General features: G+C 33.1%; 1 protein-coding gene across 6 annotated transcripts in view; it reads left to right on the top strand.

Annotated features, from left to right (window-relative positions):
- LOC148621647 (uncharacterized) overlaps positions 1 to 23,942 on the top strand; it is a 72,108-nt gene that overhangs the window by 45,208 nt on the left and 2,958 nt on the right. For all 6 annotated transcript variants that reach the window (XM_088576235.1, XM_088576237.1, XM_088576238.1 and 3 more), the window contains 14 exons: positions 476 to 611; positions 2,563 to 2,656; positions 4,296 to 4,439; positions 7,745 to 7,809; positions 8,373 to 8,543; positions 11,898 to 12,032; positions 12,526 to 12,727; positions 13,225 to 13,311; positions 16,607 to 16,732; positions 18,401 to 18,593; positions 19,389 to 19,634; positions 21,419 to 21,571; positions 22,577 to 22,600; positions 23,233 to 23,826. In XM_088576235.1, coding sequence (XP_088432361.1) covers positions 476 to 611; positions 2,563 to 2,656; positions 4,296 to 4,439; positions 7,745 to 7,809; positions 8,373 to 8,543; positions 11,898 to 12,032; positions 12,526 to 12,727; positions 13,225 to 13,311; positions 16,607 to 16,732; positions 18,401 to 18,593; positions 19,389 to 19,634; positions 21,419 to 21,571; positions 22,577 to 22,600; positions 23,233 to 23,826 — 2,370 coding nt within the window. The remainder of the gene's footprint in view (positions 1 to 475; positions 612 to 2,562; positions 2,657 to 4,295; positions 4,440 to 7,744; positions 7,810 to 8,372; positions 8,544 to 11,897; positions 12,033 to 12,525; positions 12,728 to 13,224; positions 13,312 to 16,606; positions 16,733 to 18,400; positions 18,594 to 19,388; positions 19,635 to 21,418; positions 21,572 to 22,576; positions 22,601 to 23,232; positions 23,827 to 23,942) is intronic.

Genomic DNA, 23,942 nt, shown 5'->3' with positions numbered 1-23,942 from the left:
CACAGTATTGGAGTTGTTATATCCTTCTGTCATTTTGTCTGTGTTAATGAATTTGTCCCAAATATCTTGACTTCAATAGATGGATTGACTTCATATTTGGTATGTGGCTATATGAAGCAGGGGCATAAGGTGATTATGGTTACTTTCTGATATCAACCTCCTACATACAAGTTGGGGTTCACTAGCACAAAAACATGTGCAACTACTTGTTGCTTCAACTTTCGACGATTATTAGTGAACAGTGGTAATTGAAGTGATTGGTCAGTAGAAAACATGTGCTTTTTACTTGGTCATTCAGATGTCTTGTGATCTAGACTTCTTGTATAAATATGGGAAGATTTCTTCCCAGAGAGCTACTTGAATAAGATGTAGCATAGAAGATTTGCATTGAAATCTGTTGTAGGAGTTATTTTCAACTTGTTAAAGGAGGGTGCCTGATCATTTTTTAGTTTGAAAAATGAATTTTTTTTTACAGAAGAATTAGATATATTTAGTACCAGGAAGAATAATGTCACGAATGACTACCATGATGATGATGCTATTTCTATCATTGTTGATGAGTATGAAACAGCCTCATTTTTAATTGCACCTGCTAATGAGGAAGCGGAAAGGTAATACAGTTTTTATACCTCTTGCCTTAAAGTAGGTGGTATATAGTTATCAGGATGTTCCTCCGTCTGTCATTCTGTACGTTCTTTCATTGGTTCATGAATATTGCAATGTTGTTTTTTTTTAAATTGTGATTAAAATATTTTCAAACTTCACACTTGAAATTCAAGATAGATGAAAAAAAAAGATAATGTGTACATTAAGGGTTCGGAAATTTTGACAGCGCATGCTGAACATTTTATCAAACTTCAGCAGACGTTTTTGTCAGTCTTTTACATGCTCAGACCGAAAATAAACTTAAAAAAAACGTTTGTATGTAGTTATTTTAAGATAAATATTGGAAAGTGTGTTATTTCATTACATACTCTGTCTTTTACAAAATATCAGAGCAAGTGATGTTTTATACACTAATGAAACCATGCAGACTGTAATTCTTAAGGGTTGACAATTTTTTATGTCCAATATTGGATAATTGTTGTCGGTCATTTGCAAAATGTGTGGGTCAATGACTGGCATTTTTGACCGTTTTCGGATCCATGGTGTACATAGGGAATGGGATCTTTATCTGAGCAACACTCAGAGTTACTCTAGTATTTATACCCTTACTCCAATATAGAGTGGTATACCTTTTTAATCTTTGTCTATTAGTCTTTGTCTGTCTTTCACACTTTTCTTGTACCTTTTTTTTCCTTCTGAAGACTGTCATTTATTCAAATTTAGTGAAACCTAACACATATATAATATGTGTGTTTTTGTTCACTACAATCTTGTGGTTACTTTCATCAACCATTGAAGCACTAAATCGAAAGGAGAGGAAAAATCTGTTTGTGGAAAGAAACATGCTTCTTATGTGGTTTTTTTTGTTGTTTGTTTTAGCTCACCCGGCCGAAGGCCAAGTCAGCTTATGCCGTCACTTGGCGTCCGTCGTCGTCAACTTTGTTGTCGTGGACAAATTTTAAAAAAAATCTTCTTCTCTGAAACTACTGGACTGACAGGTTTTAAACGTGGCATGATTGTTTCTTATGGTGTTCTGCACAAAATGACCGTTGGGATTTTTGATCCAAGAAAAACATGGCCACTGTTACTAAAAATAGAACATAGGGGTCAGTTTTTTGCAAATAACTCAAAAACCATTGCCTTTAGCAAATTTTTGGCATAGGGTAATATTGTTCAGCATCATGAGATGGAACTATGCCCAAATTTTCAAAACGATTGGTCAACTGTTGTAGGAATTACGGCTGCTGAAACAGTTTTTTTTTGCATTTTATGCACGTGCAACTTTGAAAATCTTCTTCTCAAAATCCATTGCACAGAATTCAATGAAAGTTGGCATATATTTGCCTTAGGGTATTCCACACAAATTGACATACGGGATTGTTGATTTATGAAAAAACATTTCTGCCATTACTAAAAATAGAACATAGGGGTTAGATGGCAGTTTTTTGCAAATAACTCAAAAACCGTTGCCTTTAGCAAATTCTGGCATGGGGTAAAATTGTTAAGCATCATGGGAAAGACCTATGCCAAAATTTTCAAAACCATTCATTGACTAATGTAGGAGTTACGACCCCTGAAACAGGTTTTTTGTTGTTTCTTTTTTTTTCACATGTACAACTTTGAAAATCTTCTTCTCCAAAACCATTTAAGATCATTGAATGAAAATAAGCATAATAGTTCTTAAGTGTATTGTGCTCAAAATGAATGTTGTGATTTTTAATCTGTGAATAGGTATGGCTGCCTATACTAAAAATGGAACTTAGGAGTCATAAGACAGGTTTTTGAAAAAAATTCAAAAATTGTTGCCTTTAGCAAAATTATGGTTCAGGTCATAAAAATGCTATGAATAATTATAGTTGATTTTAACTTAGCCTGTCTCATTCCTCAAGTTCAAATAAGCAAATGGTTAACCAGGTGAGCGATTCAGGCTCTTGTGAGCCTCTAGTTTTCTTTCAGAATGGATGCAGTTGATAGAGAACTTGATGAACTAAATAAAGAAGACAGTAATTCAAGTAAAGAATCCTTTGTATCTAGGCAGAGTGATATGAAGGTACTAGAAATGTGCCCTCTTAAAGTGTCTGTTAGGAACTGTAATCATTAATGATTCTATTGTTTGTGTATTGTATTATAATGGCTTGAACTCTGAGGGACAGTTTAAATGTATTTGAGTTATCAGGAGCACAAGAAATTGAAGTAAGATATAAACGACATCGTTTATGTTTTCAATGTGAATTTAACTTGTTCACTAGTACTTTTACAATGTCGATAAAAATTTTTTTAAAATTTGTTATTTAAATATACAGTTGATGCCTTTCTTACAATTTTAAAAAGCATTATGTGAAACTACTTGACAGATTTTAATGAAAGGTGGTTTGAAGGTTCCTTAGGGTATACTATGCAAAAATGCTTATGATTTTTTTTTTATCCAAAAAGAAAACATTGCCACCATATCTATTTATTAGAACATAGGTTTAAAGCCACTTATTTCAATATATATATGAAAAAGTATTAGAAATAGAGAAAAAAATAAAGTGAACTTCCCTTTTCTGTTCAAGAGCTCTACAAAAGTTTTTGTGGAGTGAAGTTGTAGGACACCTCTTTATAAGAGCTATTGCCCTGGAAAGGTGGAAATTTTTTTAAAAAATGCAGTTCTTGGCCAGTATCTTGAAAACCATATATAAAACTTTGATAACTTCATCTTTGTTTGTTTGTTTGTTTGTTGGGGGTTAACGTCCGAGTAGCAGTATTTCAGCTATATTCAGACGATGAACATGAAATTGATGATAAAATGAACATGAAATGATGATGAAATGAAAAAGGGATGGGACACAAGGACAATGGGGTCGACAAATTTTGATTGCCACTGCAAATAGGGAGAGGTGGGTAGGGTTGGGCAATTTAGCCTCCTGTGGTGGAGCCCTATGGTTCCTACTCTGGGAGAATACCACAGTAGAGTTCTTTAACGTGCGAGGAACGTGGCATCTTTCCCAACACGGTGCACCACTATGGTTTGCGGTCAGGTTTTCCGTATTATAGCCTGACAACACCAGCGTGTAACACGCCAGGGGTACCCCATTCCACCACCTGGGGCACACATCCCAGTTGCTCTGTGGGCAGAGCGCCCTAGCCCCCGGCTAGGGTTCTGAGCACTATTTAGTCACCTTTTACGACAAGCTTAGCGCTGCTGCATGTCTATTCTTTTAACACCCGGACCTGCATGGGGCGATAACTTCATCTTAAAAACCATGTTACTTTGATAACGTCAGAGTAAAAGTTTGGTTTTTCTCCCAGATATCCAGATCTTATTGAGAAATATTCTGGTTTTATCAAATGGATAAAGGTTTTTTTTAAATGGGGTTGCAAGTTTATGCTGCCTGTTTTTTTCTTTATTATTGTTTTTTTTGTTTTTTTTGCAATATACTGAAACCAATGAACCATAATGAATGCAAGAGGTTTAGCACTTTTTATAGCCTGGTTTTAACCTACCATTTGAACTGGAAGTGCCTGAACCAAGTCATTTTAACTTTCAGGTTGTTGCCTTGATATTTCCATTTGTTATATGGACTTTCCTTTTCAACTTTTTCTATTGACTTATGCCTAGAGTTTATCAATTTAATAATTTTGTTATTACTCTTTATTTGTCAAGTATTTTATCACACTCCTTCATCTAGGTATATTTATTTTTTCAGAGATTATTGTCCCAGGAGAAGTTTGCTGTTCCTATGACCCCTAAGTTGCTGATTTACCCACAAGGTTACTGTTTCTCCTACCTTCGTAGTAAAGTCTGTCAAAATGGCAAGAAGTGTACTTACAAACATCAACCACCTTCGAATGTAAGTGGAGTTTGTTAGCTACATTAACTGTTTTATGGTATTGATTAGTTCTATCACAATAACAGCAATTCTTTTAATCTTGTATGTAGAATTAATGACGGAAATGTCAGTAATTTATGTTTTATTTAAGTACAGTAAGGCCCATATTTGGCCCCCTGTGTGATGGGAAATTAGAAATTTGATATGGAGAACTTTTTTTCTGTTATTTAGAATGTTAAATGTATGATGTAGCATATTCAACAACATTTATAAGCATGTAATTTTTTATGACATATTGAAAATATGATATCCCAAATTTGGGAATATGTGAATTTCTATCAAATATGCAAAAATTGGACATTTATTTGGAACATTTTTGCAATTTTTGAGTGCCTCTGCCAAGGCCACACTTAATAAATGTTTTTTCCCCCTACCTCAGCTCCTGGCATTTAGTTGGTAGGTAGGTATAAATTTTTTCCAAAAAGTTCATTTGATTCTTAAGAAATGAAAAATGTTGCTTTGAAAAAATAAAAAAAAGATCTTGTCAAAGAATGGCAATAAAATTATTTGGGCCGAGCCAATTTTTATGGGTAGGTAGGTGAAGGGAAAACAAACTATTTTAATTTTGGCCCATCTAGACCCATAATTATTGTTTGTTTTTTTTTGTTTGTTTGTTGGGGTTCAACGTCCGAGCAGCAATATGTCGGCTATATTCAGACAATGAACATGAAATTGAGATAAAATGAACATGAAACGCTGATTAAATGAAAAAGGGATGGGACACAAGGACAATGGGGTCAATGAATTTTGATTGCCACTGGAAATGGGGAGAGGTGGGTAGGGTCGGGCAATTTAGCCTCCTGTGGCAGAGCCTTATGGTTCCTACTCCGGGAGAATACCACAGTAGGGTTCTTTAACGTGCTAGGAACGTGGCATCTTTCCCAACACGGTGCACCACTATGGTTTGCGGTCAGGTTTTCCGTATTATAGCCTGACAACCCCAGCATGGAACACGCCAGGGGTACCCCATTCCACCACCTGGGGCACACATCCCAGTTGCTCTGTGGGCAGAGCACCCTAGCCTCCAGCTAGGGTTCTGAGCACTATTTAGTCGCCTTTTACGGCAAGCTTAGCGCTGCTGCATGCCTATTCTTTTGACACCCGGACCTGCACGGGTCATAATTATTGTTCATGATTTCTAAATGCCTCTTTTATAGGAGTCCTAATCTGTCAAGATATCACTGTGTGAAGTTGGTGGAGACCTTTGAAGATAACAATAGTAGCATTGATAATTAGCATTTTCCCCATTTTGTTGTTTTTGGCAGATTTTAGGCATCCATAAAAGTGACAACTGATGAAATTATGAAAATTTAAGATAATTTGATTATTCATTAAACAGTGTATCTTGTTGCATTTATGTCATTTACTTCAAACTAATTTTTTCTAAAAAATAAAGGAGCCAGATATTGCCCTTATTGTACCTTATCATTTCTCTTGTTAAAGTTTGTTTCTCAACTTCTGTTTTACCAGGGCCTACCATTTGAAAACCCCATATGAGTAATTGCTCTGTCCTTCTGTCAGTAACACTTACAGCATCTCAACTTTTGTTACAAATCAGTATATGAATAAAATACTGCATGAATGCTAACATGATTGACAATTATTGCTTAGATATGCAGGTCAAAGGTCATGGTCAGTAACATAAGCACAATAGATGTTAGGATATTGAAAACCTGTTTGCTGTATAATTTCAATCTTTTGTTAGGAAAAAAAAAAAGCAAGAAAGAAAGAAAAAAAAGACTCAATATTTGGTCAGCATGAGAAGGTGTTATTATGAATTCCCCAATTTGTAGGTCAGAGGTCTAGGTTAGGAATTCGGCTTTTCCGCTTATAGTCTGTAGAGATGGTTTCCATTGCCCCTCTCATATAGTTTACTTGGTTTTATTATTAATCAGAGATTAAGAATTTGTGCAAGAGTAATCAAGGGAACCAAGGTTATAACAGTAATCAAAAGAATGTAATCCATGGACAAAGACTAGACATGGAAAACAGACATACACAACAAAGAACATAAAGTAAATAAAATCATACATACAAAGTAACAAAAGCAAATGAGCAACTGGGACTCCACTAAAAACTGGGATTATGGACCAGGTGCACCGGTAGGGTAGGCATTCTCAGCTTTTTTAGAAACACCCGCCTAGTTGCTCATTAAAAAGTCAAGTCCGTGGTAGACGAAAGAGGAAAGGAAAACTATGACACATTGAACAAATAAGTTTTCATGGGGCAGATACACCGTAATGATCCACAAGTTCATGATGACGACCATAAACATCTGTAGTGATGACTTCAATCTTGTAGCAATATAAACCTGTCTGCCTAAATTCTTTTGTATTCAGTGTACTTAAAATGCATGAAAATGCAGTGGATTCCTGTTAATCGCTCAGCCTATTTGTCAGAAAACATGCTATGAACAGGGCTGCAATTAACAGAAAAAAATTTTCTGGGAAAATATCCAATATTTTCAATGTTTAAGTATCACTCCAGCTAAGAATCATGCAAAATGTGATTCATGGGTAAAAAGCCTACATATTTTTATTTTTTATATTTTGTTTGAAATGTCATAGTAAACAGAAATAAACATGTGGATTTTCATATAACCCATGCTCTTAGGAGATTAAAATTATATAGAATGCACTGTAGATTTCAAAATTAAGGGAGATAACTGTAAATGACACTCAAATACAATAGAATCTACTGTATTTTCAATGTCAATAATCTCCTAAGAGCAGGCAGATTTGAATGAATAATTACATATTTCATAGTATAGACCCATAAAACAACTTAATTACAAAAATTAAAGTATGTAGCCTTTTTTGGGGCGTATCACATTTTTCAGGTTTTGCATGATTCTTACAAAGACAGCTACTTAAGTAGGATATTTTCTTTTCTCATGTCTAATTAGATGTCTATTTCAGTGTATAGAATGAGAAATGAGAAAATATTGTACTGAAAACAAATTTCTTGGAGAAAACTGAGTGATTTCACTAATGATGCATTATTTTACCCATTTAGGTACAATTTGGAGTAAATAAAGAAAAATATTTAGGAGAATTGTTTTATTTTTTTGTCTTTTAAAGAGAATTTTGTACATGGATAAAATGGGATGTTGTTTATTTTTTTTTAGTTCCTATACAATTAACAGGCATGCAATTTACTGTGATCCACTCAGTTTTTAGGCTTAAATTCAATAACATTTAATTTTAAAACAGACAATATACAAACTTACAATGATGTTCTTTTAGTGGATGTCCTTTTTATTTTAGGAAGATATGATTTGGGCATGTGTAAAAGCCATAGAAACGGCTTTCAAGAAGAATGATGTCAATAAGTAAGTCCAGGCATTACAAACTATCAAGTATTAAGTACTAGCATCTCCTTTGCAGACTTAATAAATGCTTTCTTTATTTTCCTTTTCTTGCTTACAGATCTGCTATACAGGACATGCAATTTTTTACAGTGCATTAACTCTATTCTTAACTAGTGTAGGAGGCTACTTCAAATTGTATGGTACTTATTTCAGATCTGATTTTCTTCCACATTAATGCAGAGTTTCTTTTTTCAAATCCAGATTTTACCGTTATAATTTTTTTTTATTGTATATTTACTTCCACTTTGTTGACCTTGTAAAATCAGGTTTGTAATTACATAAAGAAACAAGTTAAAGGTTGATTGTGACAGAGGTTCGAAACAACAATTAACTGAGTAACTGGCTGGTGGAAGGCGAATTAGGATGACAAATCATAGTTTTTACATAAAGTTAGAAATTTGATGATAGTACATAGCACAATAGAAGCTCTTTATTCTACATTTATATTTGAAAATGAATTAAAACTATAGCACATTACAGGACTAGTATACTGTTTCATGAATTTCATGTACTTGTCTTTGCAGAGCCTTCGAGGTGTATAAATATCTTCTTGAACTAAAACTTCAAACAAATGTTGGACCAACATCTAGGGAGACTCTTGGACAACTTCTAAAAGTTGCTGAAAATAACTGGAAGGTGGACTTGGCTTTCAGCTTACTTGATGAAATGAATTCTCAGAATATGATCAATGAAGAGTAAGTCATCCCACATTTATATTAATAGGATTTTTCATGGGCTATTTTTAGAGATAAAGGTTTTTTTAAATGGGGTTGGATAGTTTATATTTTTGTCATGCAAAGAAGAATTGAACCATTCACGGGTGATTGGGCATAAAAAGGAGCCAGAAGCAAGCATTTTCCTGATTTCAACACAATATCATGTCAATATATAAATGGAATCCTTGAAATTGTACAAAAAATGCATTCAAAGGATAAAGTTAGGATAATAACTTGAACCTGTTAGGAGTTCAGGACCAGAAACATGCATTTTCCTGAAGCTCAACAATAACTACAGTAACATTGAATGGATCTCTTAAAACTTTAACCAAGGTGCCATATCCCCCAAAAATGTTTGGAAATATTGACTGTAATCACAATCAAAATTCAAAGCTATATCAAGTTTGAATGGTGTGTCCATACTTGCCAAAACTGTTTCTAGAGTTCGACATCTGCGGATGTATTAAGCTGCACCCTGCAAAGCAGTTTATTTCTTCTTTTTTTTTTTTTTTTTTTTTTTTGTAACATAAGTTATTATGCCATTACATAGTCAAAATTTTGAAAGTGTTTAGCAAAGTATGCAGTTGCCTTGTGAATACAAAAAAATTGTGAAATTATCCATAATTACCTACAACCTTTTAAAATATGTGTGACTGTTGCATTGTTGTGTGAAGTGAGCTGTGCAGATGTGGCATCAGACATCCTACTTTTGATGAATGGAACTATCCAAAGATGATTTGTTACATGACAGAAACATGCACAAGAAATACAATCAAAGTTTGGATATGTCCTATGTCAATCTGGTCATCGGCTTACATCCAATCAGATTACTTGATTTAAACACATCAGTTCAGTGAATTAATGACCTAATTATAATCTACTGTAAACAAATGACAAAATGTATTTTAGGGTAGGAAAATGACCTTTGGTTTAAATTTACCCATTCGCTGACCATATACATACCGGTTTAAAAAAATCAACAAAGTAAGTTTGAGAAACAATATAAAATTTCTTTGGAGGCAGCAATTAAAACATGTATTCCATGTATTTTCCTAATGTTTAGTGTAATACACAATCGTTTGTGAAAGGATTTTTGGATGAATTATTTCATCAACAAGTAATACTTTATTGAATCAAAAGTCAATTATATTAAAACAAGGTATTGTTTGAAATAGGAATTATTTTGGAATTAAGAAAATGACCAAAAAAAATAAATTTGTAAAACTAACCCTTACTAAGGGGGTTAGTCATGCCGGCATGGCTAAGGAGTAGGGTTAATAGGATAAGAAAAGTCAAGTTAACTTACTAACCCCCCCCTTAGTCATGACGGCATGACTAACCCCCTTAGTAGAGGTAAGTTTTATAAATATTTTTTTCTCTTATTTTCTTTAATTCCAAATTGAAATAATACCTTGTTTTAAGTACTTGCAAAAGTGACGCATCAATTTTTTTTGATAAGAAAGAAAAACAACTCTGAACATGTTTGTAACATCAGCTTAAACATGCATTTTTATTTTTTACATTGATATTAAGTTGCAACATTTCATGTTGATAAAGAAATGTTAGGGTATGGTCTTGAAATTGAGACGGTTTGGTGACAGTAAACTGAAATATTTTTTGTTAGGACTTGGGGAAAAAAAATGACAAATTGATAATTCATTTATTTGTAGGTGAATAAATTTTAAAACGCCTCTGTAAGAAGCCGGTAAACTTCATAAATCACTGCACCCAACTAAATACTGTGGCATATCCAGAGATTTTGAAAGGAGGTTTCAGGGTGAAAGCAGCTTCATACTTACAAATGCGTGTACACAAAAACTTCAAACACAATTTCCCTTGAGAAAAATGCGTGCGAAAGTTTAAAAATGGATTGAGAACCCAAACATAACTATAAATTAAATAGTACTGATAAATGGAATTAGTCACTTCAACATTGTAGATGGTGCATCAGACAAGGACGCATTTGTTCTAAAATTTCTTTTACATGTATGAGACCGCAAACAGTGCATCTGAAAATGGGTTTTCAGGTCTGGAACTAGGGGATCTTGTTATTTTCTTAAATTTAGGTTGGTACTGGCTACATTTTTTACCTCACTTCAGGCCTGAACTGCATGTTGCTGAAAAAGAATTTCTTTAAAACAATCTTTATAACAACAGGAGAGGTTTTGATATCATAGGGACAAACTTTAAAAGTTGCTTTTGGACAGGGTGGAGATTAAGAGAAATTATGGTTCATAACTTGAAGACAACAAATGTTAAAATCACTGAAATAATAATTGTATGACATTTATTTTTTTCATATATTTGTATTAAATATGATTCACAGAAAGGCTGTTAATGGGAGAACTTGTGTTGCAATACATCCTCTGCTTGTACATATATTGTTTTTTTTTACAACCTCAAAAATGATGCAACAGTAAAATTCAAGGCTCCATTGGGGCTATTTGTGTCTGCAATATTTTTAATCACTTTCATATGTTGAATATGATTGTAAATAGTTTATTTGTGCAATCAATTAAATTATTTATTGAAATACGGAACATAGCATACAATTTATTCGGTGAATTAAATCTAAATCGGATTTAATATTTTTACACTGACAAAGCATGAAAAATGTGTTGGCTCTCTTTCAATTCAGAGATAGTACTTGTTTTATATTTGGTGATTTGACGGATCATGTTTGTGACATGCGTTGGCTTGTTCTACTTCAGCCATAGGCTGACAACAGTTTCCTGTCCATTGCTGATCGTTTGTAGGTCTAATCAGTTTTAATAATTTCATTTGTTTGTGAGTCCTCTAAACATGTTTTTGATTGTCCCTTTTTTCACATTGATTTTTTCAACAACAAAAATATTATTTGTTGAATAGTATTTATCCAAAAAAAAATTTCTCTGACAATTGTGTAGTTAAACATCCTTTAGGTTGTTGGATTTTTAAACAGGGTGTATAAGATGTATATGGTCTGCGATTGTGTTAAATTGTTTAATTCCTTACCCTAAATACATTTTGTCATTGTGTACATTTGTAGATCATAATTAGCTAATTGTTTAAAGTGAGTAATCTGGTTGGATATTAGCTAATGACCAGACTGACATTATACAGCCCCAACATTTGATAGGGTTCTTTGACTGACCTTTGTTGTGCAATGTTGTGATGTATATCTAATCATTCGGTTGGTTCCATTCATTGTGAGGTACGATGTCAGATGCCACATCTGTGCAGCTCACTTCATGAAACAATGCAACGGTCACACAGTTTTTACAGGTTGTATATATAAATATAGAGCTACACATGTTATTTTTGAATGATTTCTGTCATTTTTTTTATTTCCAGAATCTGCAATGCCTATGTACGACTAAGTGGACAGAATCCTGCTAAGTATTCCAAAAACCTGTGGAAGTTATTTGAGATGACACAGAAGTATCAAAGGAATTTATTCACACCTGACAGTATTACTGTTCTGATCAGGTTTGTTCATTAGTTATGTAGGATGGAGAAATTATTGATAAAGATGAATTTTTTTATGATTTCACAGTAAACTAAACTTATGTTCATACATAGAAAATACTTCTGAAATCATGAAATCATGAAAATTAGTTTATGCAGTTACAGTATCAATCATTTATATTTAATGCCATATAGGTAATCTTGATGGGTTTATGTCTTGGTTGTTTTTGAGTTATGCTCTCTTGACAAGGTGGCATTGTAGTTTACTGTGGATCTGTAAGTAAAGGTCATAAAGTAGTACTGCTCTCAGCCTTTTACCATTCCCTCTTCTTGAGGAAATGAAAATATAGATCACCAATTACTGAAGCAGAAAGCTCTTTTTTAGTTACTTCACTAATTATGTTAATCTGTGTAGATTCAAAACCTTAACCAGTCCAGTCCTAAATGGAGTTGAAGCAATTTTTTTTATCTGAGTTTTAAAAAATGATCAAGTTATATGTTTGGGTTTTTTCAGGTCTTTCCTAAACTTACATGATATGAGTTACCTGTGGCAGGTAATACTTTATGCCAAACATGTCCACCTACGATGTGTTCCTGCTGCCCTGCAGTACCAAGTAATGGACAGGTCACTACACAAAACAGATACCTATTACCCTTACATAGAGAAATGGGTTCTAATGTGTGAACCCTATCTACTACAAAGAATGGATGCAAAGGTAACATGATGATTATGTAACTACAAGCCCTTACAAACCGATCACCTGATAGTGACCAGTTTGTCTATGCATCCATCCTTATTATATTGAATTTTGGCTGTACTTATTGTCTCTCATGATAAGCTTATGATGTTTGGTGTATGGAAACTTAAAGGCACTGTGTTGCATACCAGGTTTAGTAAATTTTGACCTTGAGGTCAATTTTTTTGTGTTTTGTTTTGCATTTTTGATGCAATAAATCATATCCAGATTAACTCCTTTGTCTTCAGTAGAAGGAAATTTGAAATTTATGATGTAGGTTACCATCAGACTGTTGTAAATTAAAGGCTGGGGTCACAGAGAGGGAATCATTCTATCTAGTTGCTGGATGCTTGCAAGTGTAGATAATCTTTCTTCTCATGAGTCTTTTATTAATTCTTAAGATATTCCTAAATATTGAAGAAATTATCCATGATTAATAATACATAATACTCCGAAATCTATGCATTTATTTTCAGATGAGAAATCTTCTATTACACTTATTCAGAGTCCGGGGACAATCCCAGTGTTTTGCCATGATAGAGGACTCCTGTACATATGCAAATGTGAGCATCCCATTCTAATGATATTTTGAACTTTGACCTTTTTTTCCCACCTTTTTGTGTTCTGCTTTGTTTCTTGAGGGCATTTACAGGTTGTGTTCAGAAGACTATAGTTATTTAGTATTGTTGTCTTGATGTTTTGAAGGACAGCATTTTATATTTTTTTTTTGTATTTGATTGGAAATAGCAGGCATTAAAATTAAGACGTGAATTTTATTTTTTAATCTCCTTATTTATATCTACTTAAATGAAACTTAATTTATTTTTAAAAAAAATGATTTAGATGAATTCTGAGGAATTGTAGAAAATGAAATACATGCCATATATATTTATGTTAAAATACAGTTTGTTACTTACACATACTTCTATTACATTGTACAGAAAATTATTTGTTTTTTTAAATTATATATGAAAGTTGTTTTTTCTGTTTATTTATTATAAGCTAGATAAATCAAAAGTATGAAAACTTCTATGTCCAATGACCTTTGAATCCTATTTATGTCCAGCCTGTAAATATCTGTTACATTTTATTATTTGTTATTTTCACTTGTTATATTCTGCATGAATTCTGTATATTCAGAAATTATTGAGTGCTTATGGCAATTTCGTCATTTTAGTCAAAATTGTGATTTTAATTTTTGTGATTTTTGAAATAGAAAAATCCCACATTAGTTATGTTAAAAATTCCAGAATGTCAGTTTTAGTTGTTGGGATTTAAAGTTTTATGTCTTTTTTTGTTTTGTTTTTTTTTTCACAATAGTAAAATCATTTCAATAGATTCTGAATTTACCATAGATTATAGTAGATAATAGTTTATAGTTAGTATAGAGCTGTTAAAATGTGGATATAAAGCTTAATATGCTTATAACCCACACACACACACTTATGCACCCACCCTTACCCCCCACTCTTCAAATGAAGTTTAAGGGGTATAAAGGTTTCACTATGTCTGTCCGCACTGTTGTCTAAGCAGCTTGCATCATTGTTATGAAACTTTGTAGGATGTAATATAACCACATGTAGATGTGTATACTATTATGAATTTATGTTTGGACAAATATTAGTGGCTGTTAAACATTTTTCAGCAAAACTTAGGAACAGGTATGTGTTGTCCACAACTCCTTAACAACTTTCAGGATTGTTATGAAACTTAAATGGGTGTTAAATTACCATATTGGCTTGTGTATATTGTGAGGAATTTATGTTTCAATAAGAAATAAAGAAATGGTGACTGTTGGAACTTAGGCATTTTTCAGTGTCTGATGTGTTGTCCACAACTCCTCTTTAATGACTTGCAGGATAGTAATGAAACTCAATGGGGTGTTAGATTACCATAAGGAGGTGTGCATATTGTTAGGAATTAGTCATATTCTGTTATTGTGTTCTCAACAAAAAAATGGTACTGGTAGCTATTTGGAGTTGGGTGTTTTAGAAATAGCAGCAAATTTTGTGTAAAATGTGCTAAGTCTATCCACAAAAGGTGAAATTTCATTGTCATTATACTTTGTACACATGTACTTTGTACACATGTACTTAATTATATGAATTTAAAAATCATTGTTATCCAAATAGAAAGAATAGGATGTAAGTACTATTGTATTTGTTCAATCATCTACCATATTTTGATTGGTTTTATGTAACTGGAAACACAAAGGTGGTTTAACATCCCCTTTAATATGGCTTGTAAGTCACCTTATGGGACTGTCTAAACTCACAAGAATGGCTCCTCTGCACCTTATGGGACTATCTAAACTCACAAGAATGGCTCCTCTGCACCTTATGGGACTATCTAAACTCACAAGAATGGCTCCTCTGATATAAAATATGTTTTTTATAGAGTAAAGACCACAATTGTCTTGTGAATAAATTTCATCAAGAACAAGACTTACAAGCCCTTTATACATTTCACATCTGGTTTGAGACAAACCACTTGGTACAAACCAATAATTGAACATGAGTCTAGTTGGATTGGACCAAACTGAAAAATGTAAAACACCTTTGGGTCACTGATTTTTCAACCATTTGGTACAACTAGTAATTGAACACAAATCTGTGGTTCAGCTGGACCAAACTGCAAAATGTAAAGCACCTTTGGATTACTGATCAGTGAGAGTTCATACCATGATTGGTTCTCATTGTCTTCAGTTTTGAAGCATTTATATTATGTTTTTTTTTGTTTTTTTTGTGCATGATTGTTTTATATATTTATTTTGTTAAATAATTGTTCTTGCCATGATATAAAGGAAATAAACCATGTTTAAAGGTATGTAGTGTTTTCTTTAGAAGAGTAAAGTTGATGTTGTTTTTACATTTAATGGATCCATGATTTCTAGTTTTTGGGAATGAAATGTAATTTAACTCGGACCATGCTTAGTGGTTTTTTTTTCTTTGAAAACACTAAGAAAACACTACTACCTTGGTGAAGCATTAAAAAACAATATCCCCCCTTTTCCAAAAAAGAAACAAATGTCAAGACAACAATGGCTTCTCCTGATTTTCCCTCTTAGTCCTGAGGAAAAAGTAACTAAAATACATGCCCTTTCATGGTATATATGTATGTATATCAACCCCCCCCCCCCCCCCCCCCAAAAAAAAAAAAAAAAAAAAAACATTTTGAAATTCAATTTTGCTTACAAAATTCAGTTTTGGATAAGATGTTTATGCAGACAAACATTTCAGTTCTTCCATTTCCACTGCCTTTTTGATCTATTACTAGCATGCTCACTTTGGAAGTTAGTGGGTTTGATACCTGGGCTGGTCTTATGTATGACTTTTAAACTGGTAGTCACTATTTCTCCATTAAGCACATGTGGCACATAGTAGATCAGAGTTTTGAGTCGGAGAGTAATCAAGGCCTGAAGGGAACCAAGATTCTAGCGGAAATCAAAAGAATATAATCCAGGGACAAAGACCAGACATGGAAAAAGGACACACACAACAAAGAACATAAAATAACCAAAATAATACACACCAAGTAACAAAAATTAATGAGCAATTGGACTCCACTAGAATGATGAAGTGTGATGCATGCTTATTGGTTGTTGTTTTTATTTGAGCATGTTACATAGGACATAAAACTACAGTCAATCAATCAATCTTCCTAATCCACCTATTAAAACAACACATAATTTAGACTTGCGTAGAATGCAGAAAATAACAGAAGTGCTAAAATATACCACAGGTTTTAAAAAAGTATAATAGGTACAAATATCTAAGAGAAAATGCCTAACTGATAAATCAGCATGGTAAAAAATGATATGCTGGACTTCATGACTAGAACTTTCTAAACTCTATGTAGATTCAGCAGCAGTTAGATGAATCATATGAAGCCTCATCTTCAGCCATTATACAAGAAGCAGATGTGGTGCTCAAAGACTGCATCAAAACAACTGACAATTACAAGGCATTGTATCATAAAATTCAGGTAATGTTTCTATTTAATATTGGTTTATTGTGCTGCTGTAACACCACACTAATACTCTTGACTTGATTTGATGTGCCCTGGTAATTCAGAAATTATAGTGTGTATCTATTACTGCAATTTGTCATAAAAGCAAAAATATGCTGATATAATTTTAATAATATATAGAAAAATCGTGCTTGAACAAGGTTTAATAAACGCTAATCCAAGGAGCCTTATATCAACACAGAGTACCTGTAAAAGGCCTAATCTGTACTCTTGGGGAGGCCTCAATTATGATAATGTCAGTTTGAGTTATTGCTACTGCTACCTGGGTACATTTTGCAATAATAAAACATTTGAATAATTTCTGAATCTGTAAGAATGTGATACAAAGCAAGTCTGCTAATGGGAATATAATGATCAAGCTTTATTAACAAGACAAATATACCATTAACATTAGTATCAGTACATGGAAAGGTAGATTATTAACATGACAAATATACCATTAACATTAGTATCAGTACATGGAAAGGTAGATTATTAACACGACAAATATACCATTAACATTAGTATCAGTACATGGAAAGGTAGATTAGTTGCATTCTTTAAGATAGAAAATTTTAAGGTCTTCATTCAGTTATTGACTTCTGTTTGCTCTTAAGAAGCAGGGATACAGTCAGTCTGTTCTTTTCCTCGTAGATTTCTTACTTAATCAGTGGTTGATTTTTTGACAGCAATAAACATTATTGTCCATTTACATCTTTTTCTATTGTCTTATTTATTCAGTTATTAACTTTGGTTCGCTGTTAAGAAGCAGGTATGCAGTCAGGCTGTTCCTTTCCCATTAGACTTCTTATTTGATAAATTGCTGATTTTTTTACAGCAGTCAACATTATTGTCCATTTCCATATTTCCCGATTGTCTCATTTAAAAAATATGCATAGAATGAAGAGTTTTCTTGATTTAACAAAAATTTATAGTTAATAAGCTTCATCGATTGTCTCCATTTCTCATTGTGACATTTATAGGATTCAACCAGTTTTAATCAGGTATTAAATTTCGCATGACCAGAATGTTCATCTAACTCATTGCATTGTTATTCTTGAATTTAATGGAGGGCTGTTTCTTGATCAATCAGACTCTTAGAGGGCTATTTAACATCAATTGTTATGAGGGTATTGGACCTTTTCTCATTCCATTTATATTAGGTGATAAATGATTTCTACGAGAATAGAACTAATCAATGCTTAGATCCAAGATTGGGTGTGCAAGTTTTGAAGAAAATATGGTTCTGGTGCTTGAGTTAGTATGAAAGTTCTGATTTAGTCAATTGCAGCATTATAACTCACTAAGCTGTTTGCAGTTACTTTTGCACTAATGCGTAACTTGTTGAATGCACATAAATTTACATCAACGAAAAGAAAACAAAAATAGTTAATTTTGTAGATATGAATGTAAATGGCAAAAAAATTAAATAAGAATTTTCAGTCATTTTAAAAACTGCACTAAGGAGATGAGATTTCACAATAAATCACTGACCGAGAATTGGGTGAATTTTATATTTACAAAACCTGTACTTACAAGACAGCAGGTCACATTTTAAAAGATGTTTTATTTTTGTAAGTAAGACATATTTTAATGCCTTATCCATACTTGTGCTCTAAAATTAAAATATTGTATTATTTACAGAGTTGCTACCATACAAAGAATTGGTCTTTATTAGGGGAGACCTTTGTGGAACTTTGCCAACAAGGAGAACTGGATAATTCTTATTATATAGATGCGTACTCTGTTGTGTTTCTAACAAATGTCAAGAACTCAAGTCTACTAGTGGAGGCATTTGATCAGTTTATGCTTAGTCTGTCACAGCAGTACCAACTAGGTATGTGTACTGAAAAAAAAATGCTAAAAGAAGAAAATACTGACTTTGGTTTTTAAACATGAGATATAGGTACTTGAAAAAGAATCTTTAAGCCAATTCATGTTGAGGGCTTAAAAACTCAATTGTTAAAATAATTAAGGTAGGAGAAATCCACTAATAAACAGCTTGTGTGGATTTTTTTTAACTACTGTGTAATTTTTTGTTGTCTTTCACCAAATTAATGTGCCTGACATCACTCAGTTTAGTATGCTTTTCACAGAGATCATACCTGTAAATCCTCCCACATTAGGGGAAAATCCCACAAAATCAATGAAAAAATTATAATCTACCACAGAAAAAAATAAGAATTGTTGGAGGTTTTTGGTTTAAATATATATATTTTCTGTGGAAATTACTAAATAATTGAGTTTATACATAAAAAATATTGTCCTTTCTGTAAATATCTACCACATGAGACAGTGTCATTGGGGGTGAATCTCACACATGAACTGTTCCCAAGGTTAACAGGTATAAAAGATTGTGACGGAAATGTTTTTCAATCAATTCTGTAGACTTAAACTAAATGAGTTTCCTTAGCTGAACAAAATAACACTGTACAAACGATCCAATTCCAGTTTTCAAAGTACAAAAAATGATCAAAACAGCCAACAGTGGTGTGTGGTTTTTATGTGCAGGTTTCTGAGCCCTCTATATTGTATGAAGTCAAGAATTAGCATTCCAACATCACCAGCTAAATGGGAGCTTTAGTTTTTGACAGAGTCCATAAACATTTTTTTCTCTTGTTTAATATTACAGAGGCACAAGAAGATGTGTTAGCTTGTTATGACTATAGATCTTTGTCCTTCATTGGAAACCGACTTCTTTATGCTTGTCAAGATAAACACTGGTGGATTGAGGGACACAGCATAATTCTGATTCTCTTGAAATATTCTGTACCCTTCTACAGATATACTGAGGCTGGAAAACCTTTGTCTTGCATCACTGCTATAAATATCAGTCTGCAGGCCAATAGTATAGATACTGCTTACAGTACTCTTCTCCGTAAGTGTTGTAATTTTGTGGAATTTTACTTTAGTGTAATATGCATGTGGTCTCCTTGTTTCTGTAAACATGATTATAATCTTAAATTTTGGAATGATTCAGTTTAATTCAATATGCTTCAAGCACATGTCCAAAAGCTTTATTTGTGATGTAAAACAATTTTTGGGTTCTGCATTAAGAAGAGCTGTTCTGAATGTGAAAAAAAACATTTCTTTTGAACAGTACTGACAAGTTGGATTTATTATCAGAATGTCAAATATTGATCATAGTATATTTTTAACCAAGTAGCATGACACCGTCTTCATTGTTTATGAATGACGTCATTTACGTTTACTTTCACTTCCGGGTTTTGGGGATGGCATTTCATAAGTTTTCAAGCAAGATTTAAGTAATATGTTGATCTTGATATTGTTTAATGTAAATGCTTACTCCTAGAGTGATAGCAGTTTCAATATTCATTCCGATATTTCAAACCTGTATATGTTTGGGACCAGGACTATTTGTAGTGACATATTTCATCACTTCACATAGCATCAACATCAATGGTAACACTAGCCGATTTATTTGAGTTTTATGAAAATAGAACAAGTTCATGGAAGAGAACCACAGGGATCTTTTCACAATTATGAAGTAACATGAAGGACATATCATGAGCTAAAGTTTCTTTGTTTGGTTACATGTAACCATTATCACAAGCCAGCATATGAATAATTTTGAAGTATAAATATAGACCAAGTTCACCAAACATGGCAGATTGCATTGGGCTGCAGTGGTGTCAACATCACTTGGAATATAAGGAAACAGCCATGAGAAGGACTTTATGATGTAAGAAACCATCATTAATGCAATCTCCCACCACACTGATTTTGTCGTTGGACGTTGCGTTTTACTACATCATACAATTTTTTTGGCCAATATAGGAACACCACCAGAGGAATTTAATTGGAACGAGGCGTTGAAATAAGTGAATTACAAGCATTTTATGGTGGATAAGAAATAAGAACAGACAGGATACATGGTTAACATTATTTTGGATCGTTTGATGTGGGAAAGGAACTAGGAACTATTAACTTTAGTTGGTGAATTCCAGTACTGAAAGCTACTAGTATTACAATAGGATGAGGGCAACATAACAAGTCACACAAGTGTACATTTTATTAAAGACACAGAATTGCTATCACTAGGGGTCAATGTCATTCTGTTATATATCTTGCTGAATAGAAAATACATTTATTGTAATGAATTTATTGTTCATTTTTAATTGGTTTGTTCTTCATGCATATGCCTACAGTATACACAGAAACATATTTTAAACAAAAGGCAATCTTATCCAATAGACCACTTGCCATACCTGTTACATTATTATAGGTAAAGTCCAGAAATAAACCAAGAAATTTAGATATAGCAAGTGTAAATTTTTGGTACTTGCTGAATTTAACTACATGTGTAGTGGAAAATTTGTTTGAATTCAATCCTTGTTGGTTACTGTTGAGGAGACCTTAGCTCAGGGTAGGGAACTCACTCAAATTCTAGCCAGTCCTGAATACAATTTTTCAATATATTTACTATATGGCTATATAGATTTTTGCTAAAATTAACCAGCCCTGCCAAAAAATAGCCAGATTTGGGCTGGCGGTCAGGCTACTATTTCCAACTCTGCTTAGCTCTGAAAGATTTGCTCTTCCCCATCATACCAACTCCAAATTTTAATTATAAAATTATTGAGTTGTTATGATAGATATCTGTTCATAATTATCAACATCATGTATTTGTTTTCATTGTAGATTTTGATTGGGAGAAGCAGCCAAAACTGACTATCCAGCAGTTACAGATAGAAATAACGGTACTACATGACTTATTTGAACAGTTACAGATCAATGCCAAACCTAGAGAGGCATTAAAGGTGCTTGGTAGCTGTTTTGATATCATTGAAAACAGTAAGTAAAGTATTTAGTGCTTATCACTTGCAGCTAGGTTTGAAGATAAGTTGCCATGGTTACTAGAACAATAATTAATATTAATGTTCATTTGATAATCTTAGTCAGTGTACAAAGTTTTTATAAAGATAGATAGATTCTGGCTGTGGCACCACAAAACTTGAAATTACTTACAGCGAGTAATATAGATAATTCCATGGAATGAAGTTTGTCTTCCCTTGGTGAAGTGACAATCACCTGATGATTTTTGTAAGATAGTTAACTGGATATATGATGGAGAATATTAACTTTCTATCAAACTTGGTTGACAATACTTAAGAATGAAGAAAAGCTTAAATCTTCTATTTATTGTCCAGCTAACAAACCTATGACATAACATCAGGTAATGGTCAATCATTCTCTTACGGATGTAAACCTAGGGTAAGGGACATAACTCTTGCAAATCATAGGAATGTTTGTATTCAGCATTTAACATTGATCTCAGGTAGGCATCTAAGTATTTTGGATTGATTTCATTCTGTTTCAAATTAAAGGCTTTGGTGAAATTGAATATGATACAAACATATCACTGATTTCAAGAGTTACGTTCCTTACTCTAGGTCTACCTTCTTAAGTTAACTACTATTACTCTCTGTGAGCATAATCTTAACTGTTTGTATCATAAAATCCCAAGTTTTTGTTTGGAGTTACCGTGGAAGTTCACTTAAGAATTTACAGATTTAATGGCAAGAGGGCCAAGTTTTTCTTTTCTGATACTGATTTAATAAGACCATGTTCTCTTTCTAAATGGAATAAAAAGTTTTGTCCTGACTTAAACAGTGTTAGTGATTTTCGTGTCATTGAATTGGGGGATTTTTTAGTTACAGGGTTTATAAGTTTCAAATAGGTTTTTTGGGGGGTATTACCCAGTGTTACATTGGTAAAAGTTAGGAAGGACATGTATTAGATTATGATAAAAGCTATGAAACTATGATTTAATACTTTTCTGTCCTGTATTTTTTTCAGATCCAGAAATGAAGGATTATTTTGGTAGGTATATTTCTGCTTTGAAACTTGAATCTGTGCATGGTTGTGCTTTAACAATTATCTTATTGTATAATTTCAATACACTTTTGTAAATTTTATATTTATATATATCTTATCGCAAGATAAAGTGGGAATATAGTCATCTTTATCTCAATTCAGCTGTCCATCACACCAACAGATACTTAAAGAATTTTAAAATGGTTCAGTAGATACGACCCTTTGTCTATTATAAAATCTAGAATGTATGGGTATCATTGATTACCGGATCAACTCTCCCCAGTTCAACTTAAATGTTGCATTTTCTTGGGTTTTTAGTTATTACACTTTTTATGTTCATTGTGTAAAAAAATCAAATGTCAAGAAACAATAGTATTTGAATCAATCTCCTACTCAGAAGTAATTTTTGTTATTTCAAAGCATTAACACCTCTGTCATACTCAGTACTAAACCCTGCCTCATTATGCAAATTTGTTCAGTGCACTCAAAACAACTTCATAGATTTGTAAGTGCTTATGGGCTGATAATTTCATGCTCTTGTAAGCAGAACCAATATTAAAGCTAGCACATTGAATTGATCATTTAGTCTGCAGAGGAGATTGTTTTTGTATTTACATAGTATTCTTTGTTATTTTCAGACTTTATCGAGGACTTAAACAGGTTGTTGTTGACTGCTTTAGAACTAGGTGACATCCATTGTGGCTGCTGGGCCTTCAAACTCCATTCTTCAGCTGGACTATTGATAGATTTGGATCGTAGGACTCTCAGGGCACTGTTAACTGCGTGTGGAGAAAATAGCTACTTGACAGAGGCTAAGGAGTTGTATAAAATATGTAAATCTAAAGCATCTTACCCAATACAAAGTGTGGAAGCGCCTAGAACTATCCATCTGAATACAGCCATGACCTACGTAGAAATAAAACTAGAGATTGAGTCATACTTGGAATGGGTATATAGATATCTTTGCGAACTCCAGATGGATGGTAACATGTTGGATACTTCTAACTTTTATCTTCGTGTTCACATTGAATGGGTAAATGATCCAGTAGCTTACAAGATGCCTTATTTATGTCGTGTACCCAGGACAGAAATGGCTGCTTACAGTATGGTACAGAATCTGTTGATGGCAGAGTTTGGAATGGAAGGAACAATTGATGATTGTCAAGGTTATACATATGTTTATGTATTATCTGAACATGTGAAGACTTATCTCGAGAAGTTGGATGCCCAAGGTTTGTAGATTAGGTTACCAGCTTAACTTTACTATATATTATGTCATTTTTAATTACGAGGAAATCCCACATTTGATATTTTGGGAAAAAAAGTATAAATGTAGCATTCCTCACCT

The sequence above is a fragment of the Perna viridis genome, chromosome 3 (assembly GCF_037379345.1).
Source record: "Perna viridis isolate PV_CMFRI_1.1 ecotype Kerala chromosome 3, ASM3737934v1, whole genome shotgun sequence".
Taxonomy (NCBI): domain Eukaryota; kingdom Metazoa; phylum Mollusca; class Bivalvia; order Mytilida; family Mytilidae; genus Perna; species Perna viridis.
The sequence above is the reverse complement of the archived record's forward strand: the minus strand, read 5'-3'. Positions and strand labels throughout refer to the sequence as shown.